General features: G+C 48.4%; 2 protein-coding genes across 3 annotated transcripts; both read left to right on the top strand.

Annotated features, from left to right (window-relative positions):
- The first annotated feature begins 9 nt into the window (after positions 1 to 9).
- Alyref (Aly/REF export factor) lies at positions 10 to 3,470 on the top strand. Its single transcript, XM_036197395.1, has 6 exons — positions 10 to 320; positions 608 to 739; positions 1,943 to 2,090; positions 2,681 to 2,744; positions 2,846 to 3,020; positions 3,133 to 3,470. Exons 1-6 carry the CDS (start codon positions 84 to 86, stop codon positions 3,145 to 3,147), a joined length of 771 nt encoding a protein of 256 aa, XP_036053288.1. The 5' UTR covers positions 10 to 83; the 3' UTR covers positions 3,148 to 3,470.
- Positions 3,471 to 18,870: 15,400 nt separating this feature from the next.
- Positions 18,871 to 22,631, top strand: Arhgdia (Rho GDP dissociation inhibitor alpha). 2 transcript variants are annotated; one of them, XM_036198056.1, is made up of 6 exons: positions 18,871 to 18,968; positions 20,170 to 20,381; positions 20,686 to 20,769; positions 20,990 to 21,066; positions 21,152 to 21,215; positions 21,300 to 22,631. In XM_036198056.1, exons 2-6 carry the CDS (start codon positions 20,192 to 20,194, stop codon positions 21,497 to 21,499), a joined length of 615 nt encoding a protein of 204 aa, XP_036053949.1. In that variant the 5' UTR covers positions 18,871 to 18,968; positions 20,170 to 20,191; the 3' UTR covers positions 21,500 to 22,631. The 2 variants fall into 2 exon arrangements, with proteins under 2 accessions (XP_036053949.1, XP_036053950.1); XM_036198057.1 differs by lacking the exon at positions 18,871 to 18,968 and adding an exon at positions 19,138 to 19,528.
- Positions 22,632 to 23,487: the final 856 nt, after the last annotated feature.

Raw genomic sequence — 23,487 nt, 5'->3', positions numbered from 1 at the left:
CGGAACGCCGGGGGAGGCGCAGGAAGTGACGCCGCAGCGTGCTGACGCGCGGGCTCGATCCGAGGCCCGACTCCGCGCCCGCCATGGCCGACAAAATGGATATGTCTTTGGACGACATCATTAAGCTGAACCGGAGCCAGCGAGGCGGTCGCGGCGGAGGCCGGGGTCGCGGCAGGGCCGGCTCCCAGGGCGGCCGCGGCGGTGCAGTGCAGGCCGCCGCGCGGGTGAATCGAGGCGGCGGGCCTATGAGGAACCGGCCCGCCATCTCTCGCGGCGCCGCGGGCGGCGGCGGCAGGAACCGGCCGGCACCCTACAGCAGGGTGAGTACCGGGACGCGCGGGCGACGCTGCCGGGGGCGGGTCCCGGCTGCAGGGAGCGGGGAGAGCGCCCCGCCGGGCCCGCGGGCTCCGGGGCGGAGGGTGGGCGGGGGCGAGGCCGCCCGCGCGGCGAGGCCGGGCCGGAGGCCGGGGTCTTCCGGGGCGCTTTGTCCGGTCGTGGTCCCGCCTCGTGGCGGCGCGGCGGGCCGTCGGGAGAGAGTGTCGGCGCGGTATTGCGGGCGCCCGGGGCTGGGCTCACCGATCCCTCCGTCCTTACCGCCCTCCTCCAGCCGAAACAACTTCCAGACAAATGGCAGCACGACCTCTTCGACAGCGGCTTCGGGGGTGGAGCCGGCGTGGAGACGGGGGGCAAGCTGCTGGTGTCAAACCTCGACTTCGGAGTGTCAGACGCCGATATTCAGGTAGGAGACGCGAGGTGCCGTCCAGAGTCCCGTCTGATTGGAACCCGTGCTCCCCGCGCTGCCCACGGGCCAGCCAGTGCCACCGAAGGGTGACCTCAGAACGAGAAGCAGATCCTAACGGGCACGGACTGGTCGCAAGCACGGCCCCTGTGTGGCCGGGGGGCTTGCTTCTCAGATCTTGTGCCTCTGTGATGAGCTGATTGGAGAAGGAAGGTCTGCCCCAGATGTCTGACAGCACAGGGGTGAATGAGGGCTGTGTGCTCTACAGCCTGAAGCCTGGGATCTTAACTAGTGACCTTTCCTGGGTCTTGTCAGGGGCATGGTCCTCATTCCTTTGATTGAAGTCTTTCTCCATTTTCCTTTTTTTTTTTTTTTTCTTTTTTTTGACTGGGCCTTCAGGGCATTTAGAACTATGAAGCAACTTTTTTGGGAATTAGTTTTGGAGATGGCTTGGTCGGTGGTGCTGGGCCTTTCTGGGTTCCATTTCTCAGGGCCCAGCCATTTGGCCTTGCCATGGGAGGATAGAACAAGGCCAGTGAGCACTCACAGTGTCTCAACACTTTTTTAAAGGTGGTTTCTGGCATCCACTGGAAACCGCTTTTGGTGAACTCCACTTCCCGCTGTGTGCCTGCAGCCGAAGTAGCCCCACACTCTGGGTTCCCTCTCCAACTCCCAGCCTGCCTGAGGTCAGGGCAGTTTCCATGGCGTGTTTGACTTCAGACTTTGCAGCAGGCTTGAGTAGGAGGAGAGGGAAAGGTGAGCCAGAATCTGCCTTTGGGGGAGGGGCTGGGGTCACAGCTCCCCAAAACAGTGGGCCCTTTGAGCTGTCTGCTCTATGAACAACTGCCCTTGATTTTACTCTTGGCTTCTGCTGTAGGTGAAACAGCTGTTGATCACGTTGTGAGTATACTTGCTAAGAGATAAAGATTGATAGTTCTTAACCTTTTTCTGTGTCGGGGCTTGTGCTTCCTTCACTGGCATCGTGGTGCAGTTACACAGTCCCCAAGTGGACAGGAACCCAGGTGCTGGTGACAGTTGTCCTTTCTGCAGCAGCCCTGTTCCTCACCTCTGCCCCCTCCTGGGTGGCTGTCAGTAAAGTACCTCCAAAGCACGCATACTCACAGCAACTTACTTACTGAGCCACTAGAAGGAAAAAAAAAAACCTTGACTACTTTGCTAATTGTCGCCTTTTCCACTTCCCAGGAACTCTTTGCGGAATTTGGAACGTTAAAGAAAGCAGCTGTGCACTACGATCGCTCTGGACGAAGTTTAGGGACAGCAGATGTGCACTTTGAACGGAAGGCAGATGCCCTGAAGGCTATGAAACAGTACAATGGTGTCCCTTTGGATGGTGAGTATGGGACTGGGCCCAGGATGCTGTGGGGCTTATGGAGTTTGGGGCTGGCACCTCTCCCTGTAGGAATATGGGCTGCCCCTGTGGCTGAGGACACTTTGCATTTGCCCCTTTGTCTCTCTCTTCCATTCTGCCACCTCTCATGCTGCCCCACACATCTGGACCAACCTCTTGTGAACCCCCATCCAGCAAGCTACATCCCTCCCCTCCTTCAGCTCCTTCCGGAAGATTCACTTCTGTGAAGCCTTCTCAGAACCGCCATAGTACAACCTGAGTGCGGGGCTGTAGTCGTAAAGACAAAGGTACCTGTTCTTCTTCCGTCAGGTCACCCACACCTGTCCACCCATGAGCACCCTGGACACCTGATCAAACAGCCCTCTTAGCCTGAACTGAGAAGGAGTGAGGAGGTGTTGGTGGGGTTTATTATTCCAATTTATTTTCCCACCAGGCTCTCCAGGCCATATACCTTGGGGGCATTGGAGACACACACAGGCCCTTTCCAGAGCTTGCATGGAGACCAGGGTGTGGTGCCCTCTGGGTCAACTTCAGAGCCTCTGGAATGAGACTTCTTGTATTCTTTACCATAGGCCGTCCCATGAACATCCAGCTCGTCACATCACAAATTGATACGCAAAGAAGACCTCCACAGAGGTAGGTTCTGGGGCCCTTGAGGATGGGAAAAGGCCTGTGGTTTGTGATAATGCCACCCACAAAGCCTTTCCAGATCTCAGAGTTCTGTTTTCCTTTGTTAGCATAAACAGAGGTGGCATGACAAGAAACCGTGGCTCTGGGAGTTTCGGTGGTGGTGGGACCCGGAGAGGAACCCGCGGAGGCAGCCGGGGAAGAGGTAGAGGTACCGGCAGGAACTCAAAGCAGCAACTTTCTGCGGAGGAGCTGGATGCACAACTGGATGCTTATAATGCAAGGGTGAGTCCTGGGGCTCAGAAAAGACTGGGTGGGACTGAGTGACGCCTGTGGTGACCTCTTGAAGCCAGTAGGAACAAGGGCTTCCTTAACAAACCTTCTCCCTCTCTTTCAGATGGACACCAGTTAAACAGCCGAGCAAATCCACACAAGTAACAGGACTCAGAAGCCTCGTCATGATCCCTAGAGGGAGGGTTGGCAACTGGACTGTGCAGACAATGGTGGATTTGTTTTTTGTTTCTTTTTTTTTTTTTTCCTCCTGTTTTAAAATAGGATCTAAAAACTCATGTAAAGGCTTTTTTTTTTTTTTTTCTTTCCTTTTTTTTTTTTTAAATTCTGAAACAAACCTGTTTTGTACCGAGTTATTTTTGGGATAAATTTTACTGGTTGCTGTTGTGGAGAAGGTGACATTTTCACCTTTGCCATAATAAAATAGAATTGTGTGTAGAACTGGAGCTGTCTGGTCCATCCTGCTGTTAAGATCCTCTGTCACAGCTGGCTGTCTGTGGCTGTCGCTGTTCCTGATGTGAGGTTAGAATTGTGAGATGTCTGGGGGTCCAGAGCTGAGGCCTTCTGTCTCCTTCCTGCTATTCTAATGCCTCACTCTAGCCTGATAGGAGGGAAATTCAGAGCAGTAGTGGCCTTTCTGCCCGGAGCTGCCTGTCCATTTGCCTGCACCATGAGGTGATAAGGGGGTGTGAGGAGTCTGCTGTATGTGCTGTATGGTGTCTAGAGATGTGACCCATAAATTCTTGGGCTGTTCCTTTGACTTAATGATGTGTCAGAGAAATCTGGTTTCGGCTTTGAACCCCTGTGTGTTTCTAGTTTCTCTGTCGTGTTACATTGACAGGGAACAAAGACAAGGAGGGTGCTTCCTTATTTGTTAGCAGTCAATCCTTGGTATCCTTGGGTGATGCTAGTTGCAGAACTAAAATCTGAGGATGCCCAAATCTCATGTAAAATGGCATAGTGTTTGCTTAGAGTCTGTGCATATATTCTTGGAGGCTTTTTCAAGGTATGTTGTATTGTTAGGGAGAACAGACAAGATTCAAATGTCTAGCACATGTGTAATCTTCAATTGGGCTATTTTTGTCTTTGGTTGGCTCTAGAGACAGCTGTAAAATAACCAATGAAAGTTGAGGCAGAACCCAGTTTTCAAGAGGGTTGGGGTTAAAGATGGAATACCTTGGGCTGCTTAACAAAGCTTGGAAGCAGGATTTTGAGCAAGAGCTGAGAAATGGGAGCTCAAAACTTGTCCTTGTCTGGCTGCTGGGGATACCTGAAGGACCGAGTGTGGGTGAATATAGTGGAGTGACGAGCCCCAGAAGCTGCTCCCCCCCCCTCCACAGGGTTTATCTGTGTACTCCTGGCTCCCTGGCTGTCCTGTTACTCCTTTACTCTGTAGACCAGGCTGGCCTCAACTCACAGAAATTCTCTTGCCTCTGTCTCCCAAATGGAGATGGATAAAGGCGTGTATCACCACTGCCTGGCTGAGGCAGTACTCTTAAGGGCTGCTGAAGCCTTTGCTTCAGTGTTCAGAAAGGACCTCTGACTCATGTAGGATGAAGTACACATCATGATTCTTAATATATTTTGGTTGGACCTGGACTCCCAGTTAGGCTAGGTTGGCTAGCATTCTGTTTGTATCCAAAGTATTGGGATTGTAAGTGCATGCCACCACACCTTGTTTTTTATATAATTGCTGAAGATTTTGGGATCTGAGCTTACCCCATATTCCTCACTTTGCCATCTCTGTTTTCACTTGAGGTGATTGGAGATGGGTCTCAGGTGACACATCAGGTAGATGAGTCTTCAGTTTGGTTTGTGTGATCAAAGGTCTTACAAACCACCTAAGCCAAGGAGTAATCCTCTCTTCAGGCATCAAGTGTTAAATCTTACATAGCAGTATTAGATTCAGTGGTTCATGGTATCTTGTAGGAAAATACTGTTTTACGCTTCCCTTTAGCAAACTAATAGTTGAGTAGACAGTACAAAAATGAAAAATTGTAATACAGTGTAACAGAAGGAAAAGCGGAGTAAGGCCTGGAATATTTCTCTGTTATCTGCTCTGTGGTCGTGGTGTTTGCCAGGGACCTAGCCTCTATGCCTTGGGTGGACTCTATTGGATATTCTACATGAATATCTCCCTCCTCCCCAGAATCAGTTACAGAATTTTTAAAATTATTTTTTAAAAGCCAGTGGTGCATTCCTGTAATCCAAGTACTCACTCGGAGGCAGAGGCAGACTGATCTCTGTGAGTTCAAGGCCAGCCTGGTTTACAAAGCAAGTTCTAGAACAGCCAAGGCTACACGAGAAACCATGTCTCAAAAAACCAAAACAAAATGAAGTTTTATGTACTCACCCAACACATACAAGTGTTTCAGCTTTGTGCTGTGCTTTTGATATGTAGCCCAAGTGTTTTCCTTTGCTATTGTCATTAGGTTGCTCTGGGAGTTGGCAGTCCTCTTGCCACAGCCTCCCAAATGCTGGGAATCCTGGCATGTATCACCATAATCAACTTTTGAGAAACTATAAACGTTGTTTTAATTGGTTTTTTGAGGCAGGGTTTCTCTGTTTTGGTGCCTGTCCTGCATCTTGCTCTGTAGACCAGACTGGCCTTGAGAAATCTGCCTGGCTCTGCCTCCTGATTGCTGGGATTAAAGGTGTATGCGCCACCGCCACCCAGCAAGGAACTATATAAACTCTTCTAAATAGTTGTAACATCTTAGTTTTTGGTTTCTTGAGACTAGGACTTATTATATAGCTGACCTGCTATGTGGAGTCCAAGGTAGCCTAGGCCTCAGTAGCTCAGTTCTTCATTTAGAAGTATTGAATTGGATGTCCAGTGGAGTTACAAGTTGATATTGTTGCTGGACCCAGTGGTACACACCCATGGGATCCCAGCTACTCAGGAGCCTGGTGCAGGAGAAGCACTTAAACCCAGGAGTTAAAAACCAGTCTGGGTAGTATAGCAAGACCTTGTTTGTTTTTTTGTTTTTGTTTTTGTTTTGTTTGTTTTTTTAATTATTTTATTTCACATGCATTGGTGTTTTGCCTGCACTGGAGTTACAAACAGTTGTAAGCTGCCATGTGGGCGCTGGGAATTGAACTCGGGTCCTCTGGAAGAACAATCAGTGCTCTTAGCCACTGAGCCATCTCTCCAGCCAGGTTTTTTTTTGGTTTTTAATTGGATATGATGAATGTCTATATTCAAGTTGTACAAAAATCACAGGTCATCACACCTCATCTCTTTATATTGCTTATTGTCATTACTAAAGTTTAGATCTGCAGTGTCTGCCTAAGACCTGTATTTTGAAAGCTTGGCCCACAGTGCTATATGAATGGGTAGAACTTTTCTTATGGAGAGTAGGTCATTGGAACCATGCCTCTGAAGATACTAACACCTAGCCCTACCTCTTTGTACTAATGTTCTTTTACATTTATTTACTGGGTGTATGGACATATATTTACACCTGTTCTATGGCATATGTGTGGCCAGAGGTCTAACATCCTGTGGGTTTTAGCAATCAAACTTGAGGCTTGTGATAAGTGTCTACCCATTAAACCATCTTGCTGATCCCTCTTGCTTCCTAGCAACTGTGAAGTAAACAACTTTTCTACCATGGGCTTCCACTGTAATGAACTGTGCTGTTGACAGTACCAAAGAAACTTCCAGACCAGCAAAAAATAGTCTGTTCTTTCTTAGAGGAAAGATTCTTTTTGTGAGATAGTAACCCATTGCTATATAATTCAGGCTGGCCTTGAACTTGACAACTATCCCCCTGCCTCAGCCTTCTGAGTGTTAGAACTTTAGGCATGAACTACCTTCTTAAGCTTGTCCTGTAAAGTTGATAATCTCAGATATGTTTGTCATAGTTATGAAACATTGATTAGAACAGTTATATCATTAATGTGTGTCTGGTTATATATATATGTGTTAAAGCAAGACTGCACATGTGTATGTCAATGCTTATGTACTTGTATGCATGAATGTGGGAGCCACAGGGAGACATCAGGTGTTTCCCTGGATCACTCTTCCCCCGCCCCTCTGGTTTTTTGAGACAGGGTTTCTTGGTGTAGTTTTGTTGCCTATCCTGGATCTTTGGTGCCTATCCTGGATCTTGCTCTGTAGACCAGGCTGACCTTGGCTAGCCTGGAACTCAACAGAGATCCTCCTGGCTCTGCCTCCCAAGTGCTAGGATTAAAGGAGTGCACCACCACCGCCTGGCCCACTCTACCTTTTTTATGTGTGTGTTTGAGCCCCAGTAAGTTTATATATACCTTATATGTATGTACAGGAGCTCTTGGAGGCCAGAGGAGGGTGTCAGGTGTCCTAGAATTGTAGTTAGGTGGTTTTGAGCAGCTGTGTGAGTATTAAGGCCCAAATCTAGCACTCAGGAGACAGAGAGAGTTGGAGCTCTATGATTTTTAGGCCAGCCTAGTCTACATAGCCAGTTTCGGATTAGCCAAGCTACATAGAAAGAACCTGTCTGCAAAAATAAAAATGACCGTGCCCATCTTTTTTTTTTTTTTTTTTTAAAGCCAGGTGGTGGTGGAGCACGCCTTTAATCCCAGCACTTGGGAGGCAGAGCTAGGTGAATCTTTGTGAGTTCGAGGCCAGCTTGGTCTACAGAGCGAGATCCAGGAAAGGCACAAAGCTACACAGAGAAACCCTGTCTCAAAAAAAAAAAAAAAAAGATTTTATTTTTAATTACATGTAGATGGGGGTGGTATATGCAGGTGCCTGTGGAGGCCAGAAAAGGAACCCCTTTAACTGGAATGACAGAGGTTTGACATGTGGGTGCTAGGAACTGAATGAACCTGGATCTTTTTCAAGAGCATCAAATGATGTTAACCACTGAGCCATTTCTATAGCCCCTATCTTTTTTTTTTATTTTGAAACAGAATCTTACTCTATAACTGTAGCTGCCTAGAACTCAGAGATCCTCCTATCTCTGTCTCCTGAGTGACAGAATTAAAAGGTGTGTTCCACCATGCCTGGCTTTAATTTATACTTATTTGGAGGGAGACTACACATGTGCCACAGTATACATGTGGACCCCGGTGAAAACTTGGAGTTGCTTCTCTCTTTCCATCATGTGGGTTCTAGGTTTGAATTCAGTGCTCTAGGTTTGGTGGCAGGTGCAGTTACCTACTGAGCCATCTCTGTATGCCTGTCTCTCACATGGGTGTGAGGATCCTTGATTCGGGTCTTTCTACTTGTATGGCAGGCACTTCACTGGCTTAGCTATCTACATAGTGTTTTGGGCTTTTCCCCCCTCTACAGGAGAGAATCTCATGTATCCCTGGCTGGCTTTGAACATATATAGCTGAGGGTGACCTTGACTTCTTTGTGTGTAGTAGTAGTAATAGGGACTAAAACTTGGGCCTCATGCATACAAGGCAAGCACTCTACCAAGGAGCTACATCCTTAGCCCTAACTTTGAACTTCAGCTCCTCCTGCCTCCCCAATGAGGGGATTGTTCACAGTAATTTATGTAATACTGGGGATCAAACCAGAGCTTCATGCCTACAGGACAAACACTATCACTAAGCTTTATCCATAGCCCCTGTTTTTCTTTTTAAAAGTTTAAACTGATTATTGTGTTTGAGTGAGTGCGTGATGTTCCTTAAGTGTGGGCATGCACGTGCTGCTGTATATATGTGGAGGTCAGAGGACTTTGTGGAGTCACTTCTACATGTGGGTCCCAGGCTTGTGTGGCAGGTGCTCTGTTTAATTGTGAATATTCTAACGTTACTGTTTAATTTGATGTCCATGCTTATAGAAAAAGGTAAAGAGTTCTTGTGTAACTCTACTTAGACATTCTGTTGTAGACTATTTGCCATGTGCTTATTTCTGTTTTTGTGTTTTCCAGACAGGGTTACATGTAGGTTACTCTGGCCTTGAACTCCAGGTCTTCCTCCCATTTGAAGGTATTAGGTTTTACAAGAATGCACATACAGTTATCCTGTAATTTTTCTAGCCTGGATAAGTAGATTAAAATAACTTCACTCCTGAATCTTTTTGGAGATGGAGTCTTTATAGCCCAGACTATCTTTGAATTAATTCATAATCCACCTGCGTTAGCCTCTATGCCACTATACCTGGGACTACCTGTTTCTTTTTTTTCTCTCTCTTCTTGAAACAAGGTCTTAGTAACTATAGCTCAAGTTGTCCTGGGTAGGCTAAACTGGAATAAATGATGATCTTCACTTATTCACTTGGCCCTTTGTATCAAAGTGGGTTTTATTGTTCAAATAGCTTTATCTCTGGTCTCTGGGTCTCTTTGAGATGGCCATCTATGCCATTGTGCTCCAATAACATCTTTAATAATTTCCTTCTTGACACTGTAAGATGCTGCAGATCCACCTTCTGTTTTCCGTGCCCACACCTGGAGCCACCAATTCTCCAAGGAGCGTGGGCTCCGTTAATGGAGACCAGCATGTTGCAACCAGATCTGAACACTGGGTGAGCTTGTTGTTTACTGCTCTCTCCGGCCAGAGCTGGAAAACCTGGGTACTAACACATGTATACACTACTGTGTTTATTTCTGTAGTGTGTCCAGTCGTGTATACAATTGAACAACCATGAGTTCTTCCTTGTGTCTGACTCCCAACACCCCAGGACCCATTCTTGCTTCCTCTTACTTGTGATTGCTTTGTCCCAGACTCAGATTATTCATTTACATGATTCAGTAGACTACAGTGTCCTGAAGTGTTTGAGTTTTAGCTTTATTGGGATGCAGTAGAAGTATTGATTTCAAGAGTTTTCTGGGTCTGGGTGTGATAGCACACACTTTAATCCCATTATTCAGGAAGCAAGAGGCAGGAGGATCTCTGTGAGTTTGGGGCCAGCTTGGTAAACATAGCAAGTACCAAACAGACCCTGTCTCAGAAACAAAAACAAAAAAGTTGTCAGGGAATAAAAAGCTGGAGCTGTATAGTCGATTGGCAGAGCTGGCATGCACAAAGTACTGGGGTTGATCTCCAGCACCCCTAGACTAGACCTGGTGGTATATGTCTATAATTCTAGCACTAACCAGGTACAGGCAGGAAAATCAGAAGTTCAAGGTCACCTTTGGCTACATAGGGAATTTGCAGTGAGCCTGATATAAGTGAAACCCATATTAAGGATTAGAATCTCTGCAGTCAGGACACTAAGGCCTGGGCTATGTGACTCAAAACACCATCCCCTAAAAATCCAAAGGGTCTCTCTGTCTGCCTTTTTGTTCTTTGTATACAAGTTAATTTATCACAGTAGTTGGTATTCTGTTTCAGCGCCTTACATTGACTAATTTTAACATTACAACGGCAAAGCACACACACTTAACTAAAACAACTGAATAGGTCTGAAGAATCCTGAGGAGCAAAACTCTGGCCTTTTAAATGACCAAAGACCTCTACTAAACTGTTTATGCTTTTTGCAATTGCCCATATCAAATACCACTCTATTCAATCAGAAATAACAAACCAAACTGGTATAGTGGCCCAGGTCCTTAATCCCAGCACAGAGCAGGAAGAGGCAAGCAGATCTCTGAGTTCAAGGCCAGCAAGGGCTACATAGTAAAATCCTGTCTCCAAAAAAGAAAAGGAAATAGACAAACTTGTAATTCTTTAGCTAGGGCTTGTCTGTCCCATAGAATAACCAGCTGTGATTGGCCAGCCCCATGCTTGCTTTGCTTTGCACTCTATCCTGAAATGGGCTGTCCTGGTGCTCCCTTGGGAAAGCTGACCCATGTCTGCTTTGGAAGTGCCCAATTCATGATTATTGGCAATTTTTTTTTTTTTTTTATGCCATAGTTTATTCTGACAATGTTAGTTTTTCAGGAATTATGTAAGGTTATGTCACTTTTATAAATTTGTAATTTATATGATTTACATTTACTAACTGTTATTGAATCTCTGGTGCCAAATGGCCAGCCATTTGTTGGAAAATAGCAAATAATATATCATTAAAGATTTTTAAAAATTTCTTTTGTGTGTGTGTGTGTGCGCCCATGTGCATGCATGCAGAGCCAAAGAAGGATGTCAGATGTCTTGCTGTATTACTCTGCCTTACACCTTTGAGACAGTCTCACACCTATCCTAGAGCTAGGCTGTCAGCCAGCAAGCCCCAGTGATCTTCCTGTTCCAATCCCCACCCTACCTCCAAATCTCCTTCCCCATGGTAAACAATAAGGTGACGTGTACATGTGTAGCCAAGCTTGGTTTTTTTATTTTTATTTTAATTCTATTTTTTAAAAGATGTATTTATTATGTATACAGTGTTCTGCCTGTATGTTTGCCTGCAGGCCAGAAGGCAGCACCAGATCTCATTATGGATGGTTGTTGGTGGCTGGGAATTGAACTCAAGACCCCTGGAAGAGCAGCCAGTGCTCTTAACTACTGAGCCATCTCTAGCCCCATGCTTGGCTTTTTACATGCGTGCTAGGAATTTGAACTCAAGATTTGTTTTTATTGCATGTGTGGATTTTGCCTGCATACATTAAAAATGCCCGTGCAGTGACCACGGAAGCCAGAAGAGAATGTTGGGTCCCCTATACCAGGATTTACAGATGGTTGTGAGCTGCCATGTGGGTGCTGAGAACTGAACCTGGTCCTCTGGAAGAGCACTTGCTGAGCCAGTTTCCCAGTTCCATCATTAAGGATTTTAATGTAAAAAATAAAGCTATTAACAGCACTAGGAGCTAAATCTTAGTTTTAGAGGGGTTTTAAGCCAGGCAGTGGTGGCGCACATCTTTAATCCCAGCACTCAGGAGGCAGAGTCAGGCAGACATCTGAGTTCAAGGCCAGCCTGATCTACAGAGCCAGATTTAGGACAGGCACCAAGACTACACAGAGAAACCCAGTCTCAAAAACCCAACCAACCAACCAAACAAAAAATAGAGGGGGTTTTAAGACAAGATTTCTCTGTGTAGCTCTGGCTATCCTGGAAGCCACTCTGTAGAGCAGGCTGGCCCCAAACTCACAGATCCACATTGACTGTCTGTAGTTTTTAGTTTTTGTTTTTTTTTTTTTAATTTATTATGTATACAGAAAAGGATGCCAGATCTCATTATAGATGGTTGTGAGCTATCATGTGGTTGCTGGGAATTGAACTCAGTACCTCTGGAAGAGCAGTCAGTGCTCTTAACCTCTGAGCCATCTCACCAGCCCTGTTTTTGTTTTTTTGAGCTGAGGATCGAACCCAGGGCCTTGCGCTTGCTAGGCAAGCACTCTACTACTGAGCTAAATCCCCAACCCAGTTTTTTGGGTTTTTTTTTTTTTTTTAAATTGTTAATAGAGACACAGGTTGCCAAAGTATAGAGCTTATTCAGAGATTCTTGGTCCTTATTTTGTTTTCTGAACAAATATACCCTGATAATACTGTGAAACATTTCTTATTCCTTTGGGCCAGATGTCTTTGTTGATCCTGGCATCAAAACACATCTAAATTCCTGTTTCCTTCATTCAAATATCCAGAATTCTTTGTATACTAAGGGATGTGTTTCTTTTTTGTTTGTTTGTTTTTGTTTTTCGAGACAGGGTTTCTGTGTAGCTTTGCGCCTTTCCTGGAACTCACTATGTAGAGCAGGTTGGCCTCGAACTCACAGTGATCCACCTGCCTCTGCCTCCCGAGTGCTGGGATTAAAGGTGTGTGCCACCACCGCCCGGCAGGGATGTGTTTCTTGAAGCCCACTTCATGGATGCACTTGTGAAATGCCAATGATATATTCTCACGTCACCACTCTATTATAAATGGCAGAAAATTCCTTCTCACCACCCATCTCTGAGGGAGCCATTCTGCCAGCCCCACGTTGGAAACACTTATTTGTTACTTCCATGATAAACTTTATTTTGATGAATGTTTTTGAGACATATCTCAGCGTGGCCTCAAATTTTCTGTGTAGCTGAAGATGACTTTGAACTCCTGATCCTCCTGTTTTCATCTCCCAAGTGCTAGAATTGCAGGCATGTGCAACTGTGCTTGACTGCCCATGTATATTTTTATTTGTATCGTGAAATTTTTTGGTAGTATAACAGGATAGCATGTAGCCTAGCATGCATGAGACCTTGGTTTCTAACCCCAACACATACACATTAACAAGAGTTAATATTAGGTGTAGATGTAACTGTCTTGTTAAATAAGAAACACAGAGCCAAATACAGAGTTAATAGCCAAGAGGTCACAGCAATAGCTGAGAGCTGAAAACCTTACCCTTCACTGCTGCTGCTGTCTTTCCTCTCCCCAAGAGGCCTATTTCCTGTGTCTATCTTTTTTATAGACTTTCTGTTCTGCCTTCTCATTGGTTGTAAACCCAACCACATGACCTCCTCATCACTGCCTGTCTGTACAGACCTCCAGGTCTTCTATGGTTGGTATTGAGATTAAAGGCATAGCTGGGTGATGGTGACACACGCCAGCACTTGGGAGGCAGAGGCAGATGGATCTCTGTGAGTTCAAGGCCAGCTTGGTCTACAAAACAAGTTCTAGGACAGCCTCCAAAGCTATACAGAGAAACCCTGTCTCGGAAAAAAAAAAAAAAAATTCACTCCATCCTTCAGGGCAGTTCATTAAATCTCAGGAAGTAAACAACTAGGTAGCTTCAAGAAGTCCCCAAGTAAGGGCTGGAGAGATGGCTCAGTGGTTAAGAGCACTGACTGCTCTTCCAGAGGTGCTGAGTTCGATTCCCAGCAACCACATGGTGGCTCACAACCATCTATAATGAGATCTGGTGCCCTCTTCTGGCCTGCAAGGACACATGCAGGTAGAACACTGTATACATAATAAATAAACCTTTAAAAAAAAAAAAAAAGTCCCTAAATCTAATCAGATTCACTACCACCACCACTCCCAAGCTTATATAAGTAGTAAGGACTGCTTAGGGACAGTCAAGCGAATAAGCCAAACTGCCTGCAAGAGGCAGAGACCAGTTGAACTGTCTGGAAGAGACAGTCTCCAACTTGTTGAGCTGCCTATGAGTCAGGCAGTGAACTCCAGGTTTCCAGCTTTTGTGAACTACCACACTGGAATGGTGTGGGCTTTTGGTGACTTTGAGTCATTTCTGCTCCTGTAATACCTAAACCCATCCTTCTGGAAGTAACCCCAATAAACCTCAATGCTTCACCAAGTTGGACTTTGGGTATTCTTTTTTGTTTGTTTCTCGAGACAGGGTTTCTCTGTAGCTTTGGAGCCTGTCCTGGACTAGTTCCAGGCTGGCCTGGAACTCACAGAGATCCATCTGCCTCTGCCTCCTGAGTGCTGGGATTACAGGCATGCACACACACACATGCACACACACATACACACACACACCCATGGTTGGTTGATTTTTTTTTTTTGAGATACAGGGTCTGGTTGATTTTGAGATACAGGGTTTCTCTGTGTAGTCCTGGCTGTCCTGGAATTCCCTCTGTAGACCAGTCTGGCCTTTTAAGTCAGAGATCTGCCTCCCTGAATTCTGGGATTAAAGGTGTGCAACCACCACCTCCTGGCTGTCTCTGGTATTAGATGTGGTCTGAGAGAATGGCCCCTTTAAACTCATTCTTTTGAATGCACAGTCATCAGGGAGTAGCACTACTTGAGAAGGATTAGGAGGTGTGGCCTTGTTGGAGGAAGTGTGTCACTGAGGGTGGGCTTTGAGGTTTCAAAAGTCCAAGCCAAGCCCAGTGTCACTCTCTTTCTGCTGCCTGTGGATCTGGATGTAGAACTCTCAACTGCTTCTCCAGCATCATGTCTGCCTGCGTGCCGCCATCCTCCTTGCCATGATGATAATGGACTTTAGTCCTCTAAACCTCTGTACTGTACGGCAGCCCCAATTAAATGCTTCCTTGTGTAAGAGTTGCCATGGTTATTGTGTCTCTTCACAGCAATAGAGCAATGACTAAGACAGTAGACATTAATGTCTTCTCAGGAATTATGTCACACAGTGGGGACAGAAATACCTCAGCTGTAAAGGGATTGCTATTCAAGCACAAGGACCTGAGTTAAAGGCTCCAGAATATAAGTGGGAAAACAAGAAAAACAAAAACAAAAACAAAAACAGGTGCAGTGATATGTACTTGTAATGCTAGGGCTGGCGAGGCAAAGACAAGGAGATTCCTAGGGCTTCCTGGCCAGCCAGCTAGCCAACTGTCGAGTTCCTAGCCAAGTGAAAAACCCTGCCTCAACAACAACAAACCAAGATGGACAGCTCCATCAGAGTAACATCAAGCTAGGCTTGCTGGGGAATGTCTTTAAACACTTGGGATATAGAAACAGATCAACCTGATCTATATAGAAAGTTCCAGGCCATCCAGGTCTACATAGTGAGCAGCTATCTAGGAAACAAGCCCACAAAACTGAAAAGTTGACCTTGTGCCTCCAATTGTGTGCACACACAAACACCAACACACAACAAAGACCCACTTACACTCGAAATACATAAAAATGGGTGATTCCGGAAGATTACTTAATAGGAGTACTTGCTCTAGACAAAGCACAAAACCTTACCTGAGTGAGTCCCAGAACCCTCATAAAAATCTGGGTATGAGCCTGGTGCAGTAGCACACACATTTAGTTCAAGCTCTCAGGAAGCAGAGGCATGCAGATCTCTGAGGCCGGCCTACAGAGTGAGTTGCAGGCTAGCCAGGGCTCCACAGTGAAACCCTGCCTCAAAAAATAACAAAAACAAACAAGCAAGGAAAAAAAATGCTGGATATGGCTTTGGGTGCCAGTAACCCAGGAAACTGGAGAGGAAAGCAGAAATAGGCAGATCCTGAGAACTTGCCAGCCAACTCAAAATGGCAAACTTCCAGTTCAGTGAGAGACCTTGTCTCAAGACAATAAAGGAGACAACAGTAGAGAGATACACCTGATGTCCTGCTCTGGGCTCTGCATGCACACACAAAGGCACACGCATCTGCACATTCATGTGCATGCATTACACATACAAAAGTAAAAATAGGGTTGGAGATGTAGCACAGTGCTAGACAGCTTGCCTAAAGTGGGAAACCCTGGTTTCAATCCCTAGTGCCAAAAACAAAATTTAAAAAAAGTCTGGGCTGGGCTGTGGTGGTACACACCTTTGATTCTAGCACTCGGGAGGCAGAAGCAAGCAGATCTCTGTGAGTTTGAGGCCAGCCTAGTCTACAGGGTGAGTTCCAGGACAGTCAGAGCTGTTACACAGAGAAATCCTAAAAAAGAAAAAAAGAAAAAGAAGAAAAAAACGAAAGAAGGAAAGAAAATGCTGGAGTTTGTACTGTTTGAAGATTTATGTATGTGTTGGGGGGATGAAGGCTGTATGAGTTTTACTTATACCACATACATCAAGGTACCCTCGGAGGGCAGAGTGTGTATTATCCTTTGGAACTGGAATTTCTTTTCTTTTCTTTTTTTTTTTTTTGGAGCTGAGGATAGAAGCCAGGGCCTTGAGCTTGCTAAGCAAGGGCTCTATCACTGAGCTAAGTCCCCAACCATTCAAGTGGTTGTAAGCTGCCTGATATGCATGCTGCGAGCAACCGAGCCATCTCTCCAGACCCTTATTATTTTGTAGATGTGTATGTGTGTACATACCTAACTATATGTATGTCTTAGCTGCTTTGTTGTTGTTATTGTTGTTTGGCTTTTCAAGAGGTTTCTCTGTGTAACCCTGGCTATCCAGGAACTCACTCTGTAGAACAGGCTGACTTCAAACTCACAGAGATCCACCTGCCTCTGCCTCTGCTTCCTGAATGTTGGGATTAAACTCATGTGCCACCACCGCCTGGAGAGACAGCTTCTTTTGTATACCCTTAAGTTGTTCTGGATCTCGCTCTGTAGACCTCAAACTCAGAGATCTGCCTCCCTCCCAAACGCTGTAATTAAAGGTGTGTGCCACCACCACCCTCCATCAGTATTTTTAAGCATCAAACCTTACAAATTATGATGCAAACTAAAAAAATTCACAATACAATCAGGGAAAATACTGACTGAATTTTAAAATATTTTTGTTAATTTTTTTTTCAAATGTCAATCACCATAGAAGGAAAAGCTTGGAGGAGGCAGGGTTAGGCTGGAGAGATGGTAGCTCAGCATTTTAGAGCTCTGGGTCCTCCAGTTGTAGAGCTTCCAACGCCCTCTTCTGACCTCTGTGGGTACTGCATACACATGGTGCAGCGACATACATGCTGGCAAAGCATTTACATGTTGTATATCTTGTTTGTGTACTGACAAATAAATCTTGCCTGTAGATCAGAGGGCAGAGCTAGCCATTAGTTAACCATAGAGGCCAGGCTGTAGTGACACACACTTTTAATCCCAGCACTTGGGAGGCTCAAGCCTTTGAATCCAGCACATGGGAAGTGGAGACAAGAATATAAGGAGGGTGGAATCAGGAAGTCGGCTGGCTCCCCATTCAGTCTGAGATTTCATAGAGGTAAGAACTCTCTGGTGGCTGGTTGCTCTGCTTCTCTGATCTTTTAGCTTTCACTCTCAATATCTGACTCCGGGTTTTTATTTTCTTAAGACTAAATAGATTTGCGCTTCATTTATATACATGAAATAAAAATAAATCTAAAAAATAAAAAAGCCGAGCAGTGGTAGTGCACACCTTTAATCCCAGCACGGGAGGCAGAGCCAGGCAGGTCTCAGTGAGTTCGAGGCCAGCCTGGTCTACAGAGGGAGATCCAGGACAGGCACCAAAACTACACGGAGAAACTCTGTCTCAAAAAACAAAACAAAAAAATAAAAAAGAACCAGGTGGTAGTGGCACTCACCTTTCATCCCAGCACTTGGGAGGCAGAGGCAGGCAGATCTCGTGAGTTTGAGGCCAGTGAGTTCTTGGACACACTCCAAAGCTACACAGATAAAGCCGGTCTCGAAAAACAACAACAACAACAAAAAGCCTCTTTGGAAGATTTGTACTTGGAGCCAAGTGTTTCAAACTAGGAAGTTGTGAGTGAGTCAAAGTTCAATCAGCTAGGCCCATCCTGGTTCAGGACCATGAGCCAAGAGCCTCCTGAAAAGCTAGCTTGACACACTCCTGAGCACACCTGTGTGTGTGCCAAATCACAGACTAAGACTGGGAATAATCAAGTGTTGGATGGAGTTTGGTTCTGAAATAGTTTTCCATAGAAGAGCAGGAATAGGAATTGCAGATCCATCTTCCTTAGAGACAAAACTACTACATGAAATAGTCAATTTTGAAAGGACAATAGTTGGTTTGTTTCGAAGTTGCTGATGTGTGGCCAGAGGATATAAGGGCTTGGATGAAATAACTCGGCCATGATTGTTAAAAATAGACAGAGGGACCATTGGATTGCTGATGTTATTTTCAAATTTGATGACTGGAGCCAGCAGCTGTTTCCTAGATGCCACCGGGCAGGAATGCCCAACAGAGGACGAAGTGATTATAGAAATTCCTGTGGACTCCCTTAAGTTCCTGCCTGCTCTCACTGGAGGGCTCTTACGGAGTAGCAGGAACTGAATCCTCGGGAGGAACTGGAGCTGCGGGCTCCATCCGGCCAGGCCCTCCCTCCAGTAGGATGTCCTGTCCTTAAAACTGAGATGCACGGGGACTCCGGAGGGCCCAGAGCCTCCAAGGCAACGCGCCGGGCGGCAGGGTTACAAGGTGCTGCGGCCTCCGAGGCCCTGGTTCTGCTGGTTCCAGGGACAATGGGGCGAGGCCCGGCGCGGCAATCACGGAACCCTGGGAGCCACAAAGTGGCCGCGCGACGCCGGTCTGGAAGAAAAGGCCCCCGTCACACAAACACAAGCACCACACGTTCCATGTACCGCGCGACTCCGCCAGCCCACGCGGGACGCGCCCACGAGGCCCGCCGCAAAATGGCGACGGCGCCGCCCGGCGCCCCCTGCCGGCGCATGCGCATGGCGACCCCGCCCGCGAGAGCGGAAGTCTTGTGACCCCGGAAGTGGCCGTCCGAGCGGCGGGCGGTGGACGACGTTCGTCATTTGGTGCGGGAGGGAGCGCGAGAGCGGCGGTCGAGCCTCCGGTGAGTGGGCGCGTTGCATGGCGCGGCGCGGCGCGGCGCGCGGGCAGGGGGAGTGGGCTGGCTTTGTGCCGCGACCCCGGCAGCTGCGGAGCGCGCGGGCGGGGCGCGGTCACGACAGCGGGCGGGGCGGGCCGGGGGCGCCTCGTCGGTGCTGCCCGAAGGCCGCCGCTGCTCAGGCCCGGGCGCCAGGTGCCAGTGGGACCCAGCCCCGGGCCGCGCGGGCGGCGTCCGGCGTGGGGCCTCGCCCGGAGCTCCCGCAGCGCGGCCCCGCCCCGCCCAGATTGCGGGCCCTGCGGAAGTGCGGGCCGCGCCCTGGATGCTGTCGCCCGCGGCCACGCTTGGCCGCGCCGGGCGGGGTCGCCTGGAGCCTCCCGGTGTCGGACCGGACCGCCGCTTTATCTGTTCCTTTGGCGGACACCTCTCAGAGGGACCACGGCGTGGGGCCTTGTGTCAGGGCTGTTCCCTGACCACTGCGCATCGCCTGCAGGGATCCGAGTGGGTTTCTGGGAGACATTTGGGGATCTGCGGAACTGAAAGGGACCCGAGGCTCTTCCGTCCTGGTTGGTTCTGCACCGCCGCTGACGCGTTAGAGTCAGGGCCCTGAAACAGGTTCCTGAAATTATTTGCAAGCGATGCACCAGCTCCCAAGTTGCATTTGCAGACCCTCACAATCGAGGACAGGCTGGCGTATTTAGGATCTCCTACACTTGATCTTAGCCAAAAGGCCTCCTTTGGGCTCTAAGCGGTCGCCACATAGTTGAACTTAGGACAGTATTCCATTGGCAGGAACGAACAGACCCTTGTCCTGCACGTGGCGAAGACATAGAGCATCCCGCTTTAAGAGAACTTACCTCCATGACCATAGAGCAGAGTGTCTTGGGCAGTTAGGGGCAGGAGCAGGACCCAAGGGATTTAGCGCTGCGTCTGCCTGCTAGTTCGGTCTGGAGGCGACTTAGTCTTTACTGGGAGGAAAGGTGTTTTGCTTCTCTGAGGAACAGGTTGTGGTCCTCATTTTGTTGCTTCATAATGTACTTGGGGTGTCGCCCTCTCAAATGAGCCTCTGAGTGAGTTGGGCAGTGGAGCAGCTTCTTCACTCAAAGTTCCTGGCATGGCTGCCTCCATCATTCCCTGCAGGTGTCAGGGTCTCTCTAGGTTGGAATGCCTCCAGGCTGTCACAGTCCTGCTCACTCCCCATCCACAGGTGTCCCAGGCTAGAGGTGAGCATGGCAGAACAGGAACCCACAGCTGAGCAGCTTGCCCAGATAGCGGCTGAGAATGAGGAAGATGAGCACTCGGTCAACTATAAGCCCCCAGCCCAGAAGAGCATCCAGGAGATCCAGGAACTGGACAAGGATGATGAGAGCCTTCGAAAGTATAAGGAAGCCCTACTGGGCCGAGTGGCTGTCTCTGCAGGTAATTGGGTAGGAGTAAGGATGTCACCTAACTATCACCACTCCCTTTATAGTCTGCCTCCCTCCTTCCAGGGAGTTGGGGGGTGGGGTTTGGCAATCTAAGGAATGGGAATCTGACCTTTTTTCTTTTTTATTGGTGTTTTGCCTGCATGTATGTGTGAGGGTGTCAGATCTTGGAGTTACAGACAGTTGTTAACTGCCATGTGGGTGCTGGGAATTGAACCGTGGTCCTCTGGAAGAGCAATCAGTGCTCTTAACTTCTGAGCCATCTCTGTAGTCCCTGACTCTTGACTCTCACTCTTCAGACCCCAATGTCCCCAACGTCATTGTGACTCGCCTGACCTTGGTGTGCAGCACTGCCCCTGGCCCTCTGGAACTGGACCTGACAGGTGAGTGGGTATTGGAGCTCCTGGGTGGGGCCAGCTGGCATCCAGCCACTGCCCCTAAAAATAATTTTCTACACTGGTGCCCTCTGGTGGGGCAGAGGGGAAGTGCAGCTAGGTGCTCTCCAAAACTCTGCTTTGTGTCAAGGAAGGGCCTGCGGAAAGCGATTGTAGGGGCAGAGTGGAAAGCCTCCAAGCAGTCAACTGAGCCTTCTCCCCAATACAGGTGATCTAGAGAGCTTCAAGAAACAGTCATTTGTGTTGAAGGAAGGTGTGGAGTACCGGATAAAAATCTCTTTCCGGGTAAGATGGAGGCCTTGAGAGTCCTGGCAAAGGGGCAGAGGAGCAGGACTGAGAGCCAGCTGACCCTCGTTCTGTGCCCCCACAGGTGAACAGAGAGATCGTGTCAGGCATGAAGTACATCCAGCACACATACAGGAAAGGGGTCAAAAGTAAGTGGATGGACCTGTAGAGGGGAGTCTGTGGGTTTGGGAGGGGTTTGCATCACCAGTAACCATGCCTTTCCTGTCCCACAGTTGACAAGACTGACTATATGGTCGGGAGCTATGGGCCCCGGGCTGAGGAGTATGAGTTCCTGACACCTATGGAGGAGGCCCCCAAAGGCATGCTTGCTCGGGGCAGTTACAACATCAAGTCCCGCTTCACAGATGATGACAAGACTGACCACCTGTCCTGGGAGTGGAATCTCACCATCAAAAAGGAATGGAAGGACTGAGCTCCAGCTGGGAGGCGGGCAGGGCGACGGACAGACAGAAGGACCGACATGCCCCACCCTAGACCCCTACCCACCCCAAACCAAAGTGCTGACAGGACCCTCCCTCACCGTTCCTCCCTGGTCCGCTCAGGCGGGCAGCTCTTCTGTCTGCCCCTCCTCCACCTCCTGCCTGCAGGCCCCTGTGGTCTCCAGTGTCACATTGCTGCTTCTGCCTGTGCAGTGGGGGAGGGGTTCCAGCCTAGGCCTCCAATCTGCTGTGTACCTCCATGTTCCCTCTGTCTTCCCTTCCTCCAGGCCCTGGCTTCTAGAATGGAATGGAACACTGTCTAGGTTACCCAGCCAACTTTGTCTCTGCCCCAAGTGAGCTAGGTTCCTCAGCATGGGGAAGGGCTGTCTGTCTGTCCTCTAGCCCCACCACTCCCTGGCCAGGTCATCCATCACTGTCAGTCACTGTCTAACCATGATGCCTTAACATGTGGAACATGTACTGGGGGCCGTCGCTAACTCTTAACTCCCCTGTCTGCATGAGCATGTGGTCTCCCTGTCCTTGCCTTGTCTGCCATCCCCATCCTGGTGACCCACCCTGAGAGGCCTGGGGTGTGCTGCTGTTGCTTCCTGAAGGCCTGGCCAGCTCTTTCCCACTCCCAATGGCCAGGGTTGAGGGTGGCTCCAGTAGCTAGGGGAGGGTCAGTTGCCAAAACTCAATGCCTCCAGCCCCATCTAGGAGGCAGGATAGGGTGCCTCATTCCTCTGCCTTCTCTGTCCTTGTAGGCAGCACTCAAAGCCCCTGTCCCCACAGAGAGCCGAGGGACAAAGCCAGCCGAGCCTTACTTGTCTCACCTGGGCCCTATGGCCTGACCTCGTGCCTGGCCTGTCAGTATTTATTGCCTCCATTTGGGCCAGCTGGCCTGATGCCTCTGCCCTGGCTCTTGGTGCCACCATCCCTGGGCAGGCCCTCCCCGGACCCAGCCAGGACAAACGTGGGACCAAGTGCACACAGTTGGGAACTGTCTCCTGTGCCTCCCCTCCCCATCCCCGGTCCCCGTGTGGTGTCTGCCAGGCCTAGGCCTCAACAGGCAGAGGAGCCTGTCCCTGCTTCTTCTGACTGGGAAATAAACACCCTGAAGGAGTCTGGGGTACTGTGGTCTATGCTACTTGGGTTTGGGGGGAATGGCAAGACTCCAGTGGAGGGTGGAGGTCCCTCAGGTGGTATTCCCTAGCTAGGAGGTTGTCTGCTGCTAACAGCCTTGCTGTGTCTTTGCTACTGGCTTCCTGTAGAGAAGTGAGTATAAAACAAACCCCAGATCCATGAGTGACATGACTCATAAGTCTAGACCCTGGCTGGCAGTTGGGACTGGAGTTAAGGGTTACACTGTTGGCCCTGGGCGTAGAGGGGGATTGCTTGGATCAGCATACCCTAGCAGGAGCTTGCCCTCAGTGTTGGAGCCTTGCATGCCACCTCTGGGTACATCATTTGGGTTATCTCACAGGAGATGTCTATGGAATAGGAACCCTGCTGAAAGATCTATAACCTTGAGAGACTGATGTGGGTCTGCATAAACTCTGAAGTGTTCTGTCCTGGCTGGATCAGGAAGTCAATGCCATGGAAGCATCACTCCATATCTCCAGTAGAGGGCTCTCTAGAGTACCTACAAGGCTACATACAGGGACAGGACGATTGCACTACATGGAAGCTGGTAGAGGAACCCTAAAAGCCACTGGTTATTAACCAGTGCAACAGTAGCTCCTGCATAGTCCTCTGAAGTGACCACAGAGAGGCAGGATTACTTGTCTGCCTCTGAGCGCATTGAAAGACATCTAGTAACCTCGAAGCCCCACCCTGCCCTTACAGGCATGTGTACGGTGACCGGAGAACATCAAGCAGGAATCACTCCAGAACCTTCCATTTTTGGCCTGATGCCAGTTTTGAAAACCACCCTGATTAAGCTCTTCAGTAAAGTGGTTGAGTTTTGAAAACCACCCTGATT

The sequence above is a fragment of the Onychomys torridus genome, chromosome 8 (assembly GCF_903995425.1).
Source record: "Onychomys torridus chromosome 8, mOncTor1.1, whole genome shotgun sequence".
Lineage (NCBI taxonomy): Eukaryota > Metazoa > Chordata > Mammalia > Rodentia > Cricetidae > Onychomys > Onychomys torridus.
This window is presented reverse-complemented; position numbering and strand designations above follow the sequence as displayed.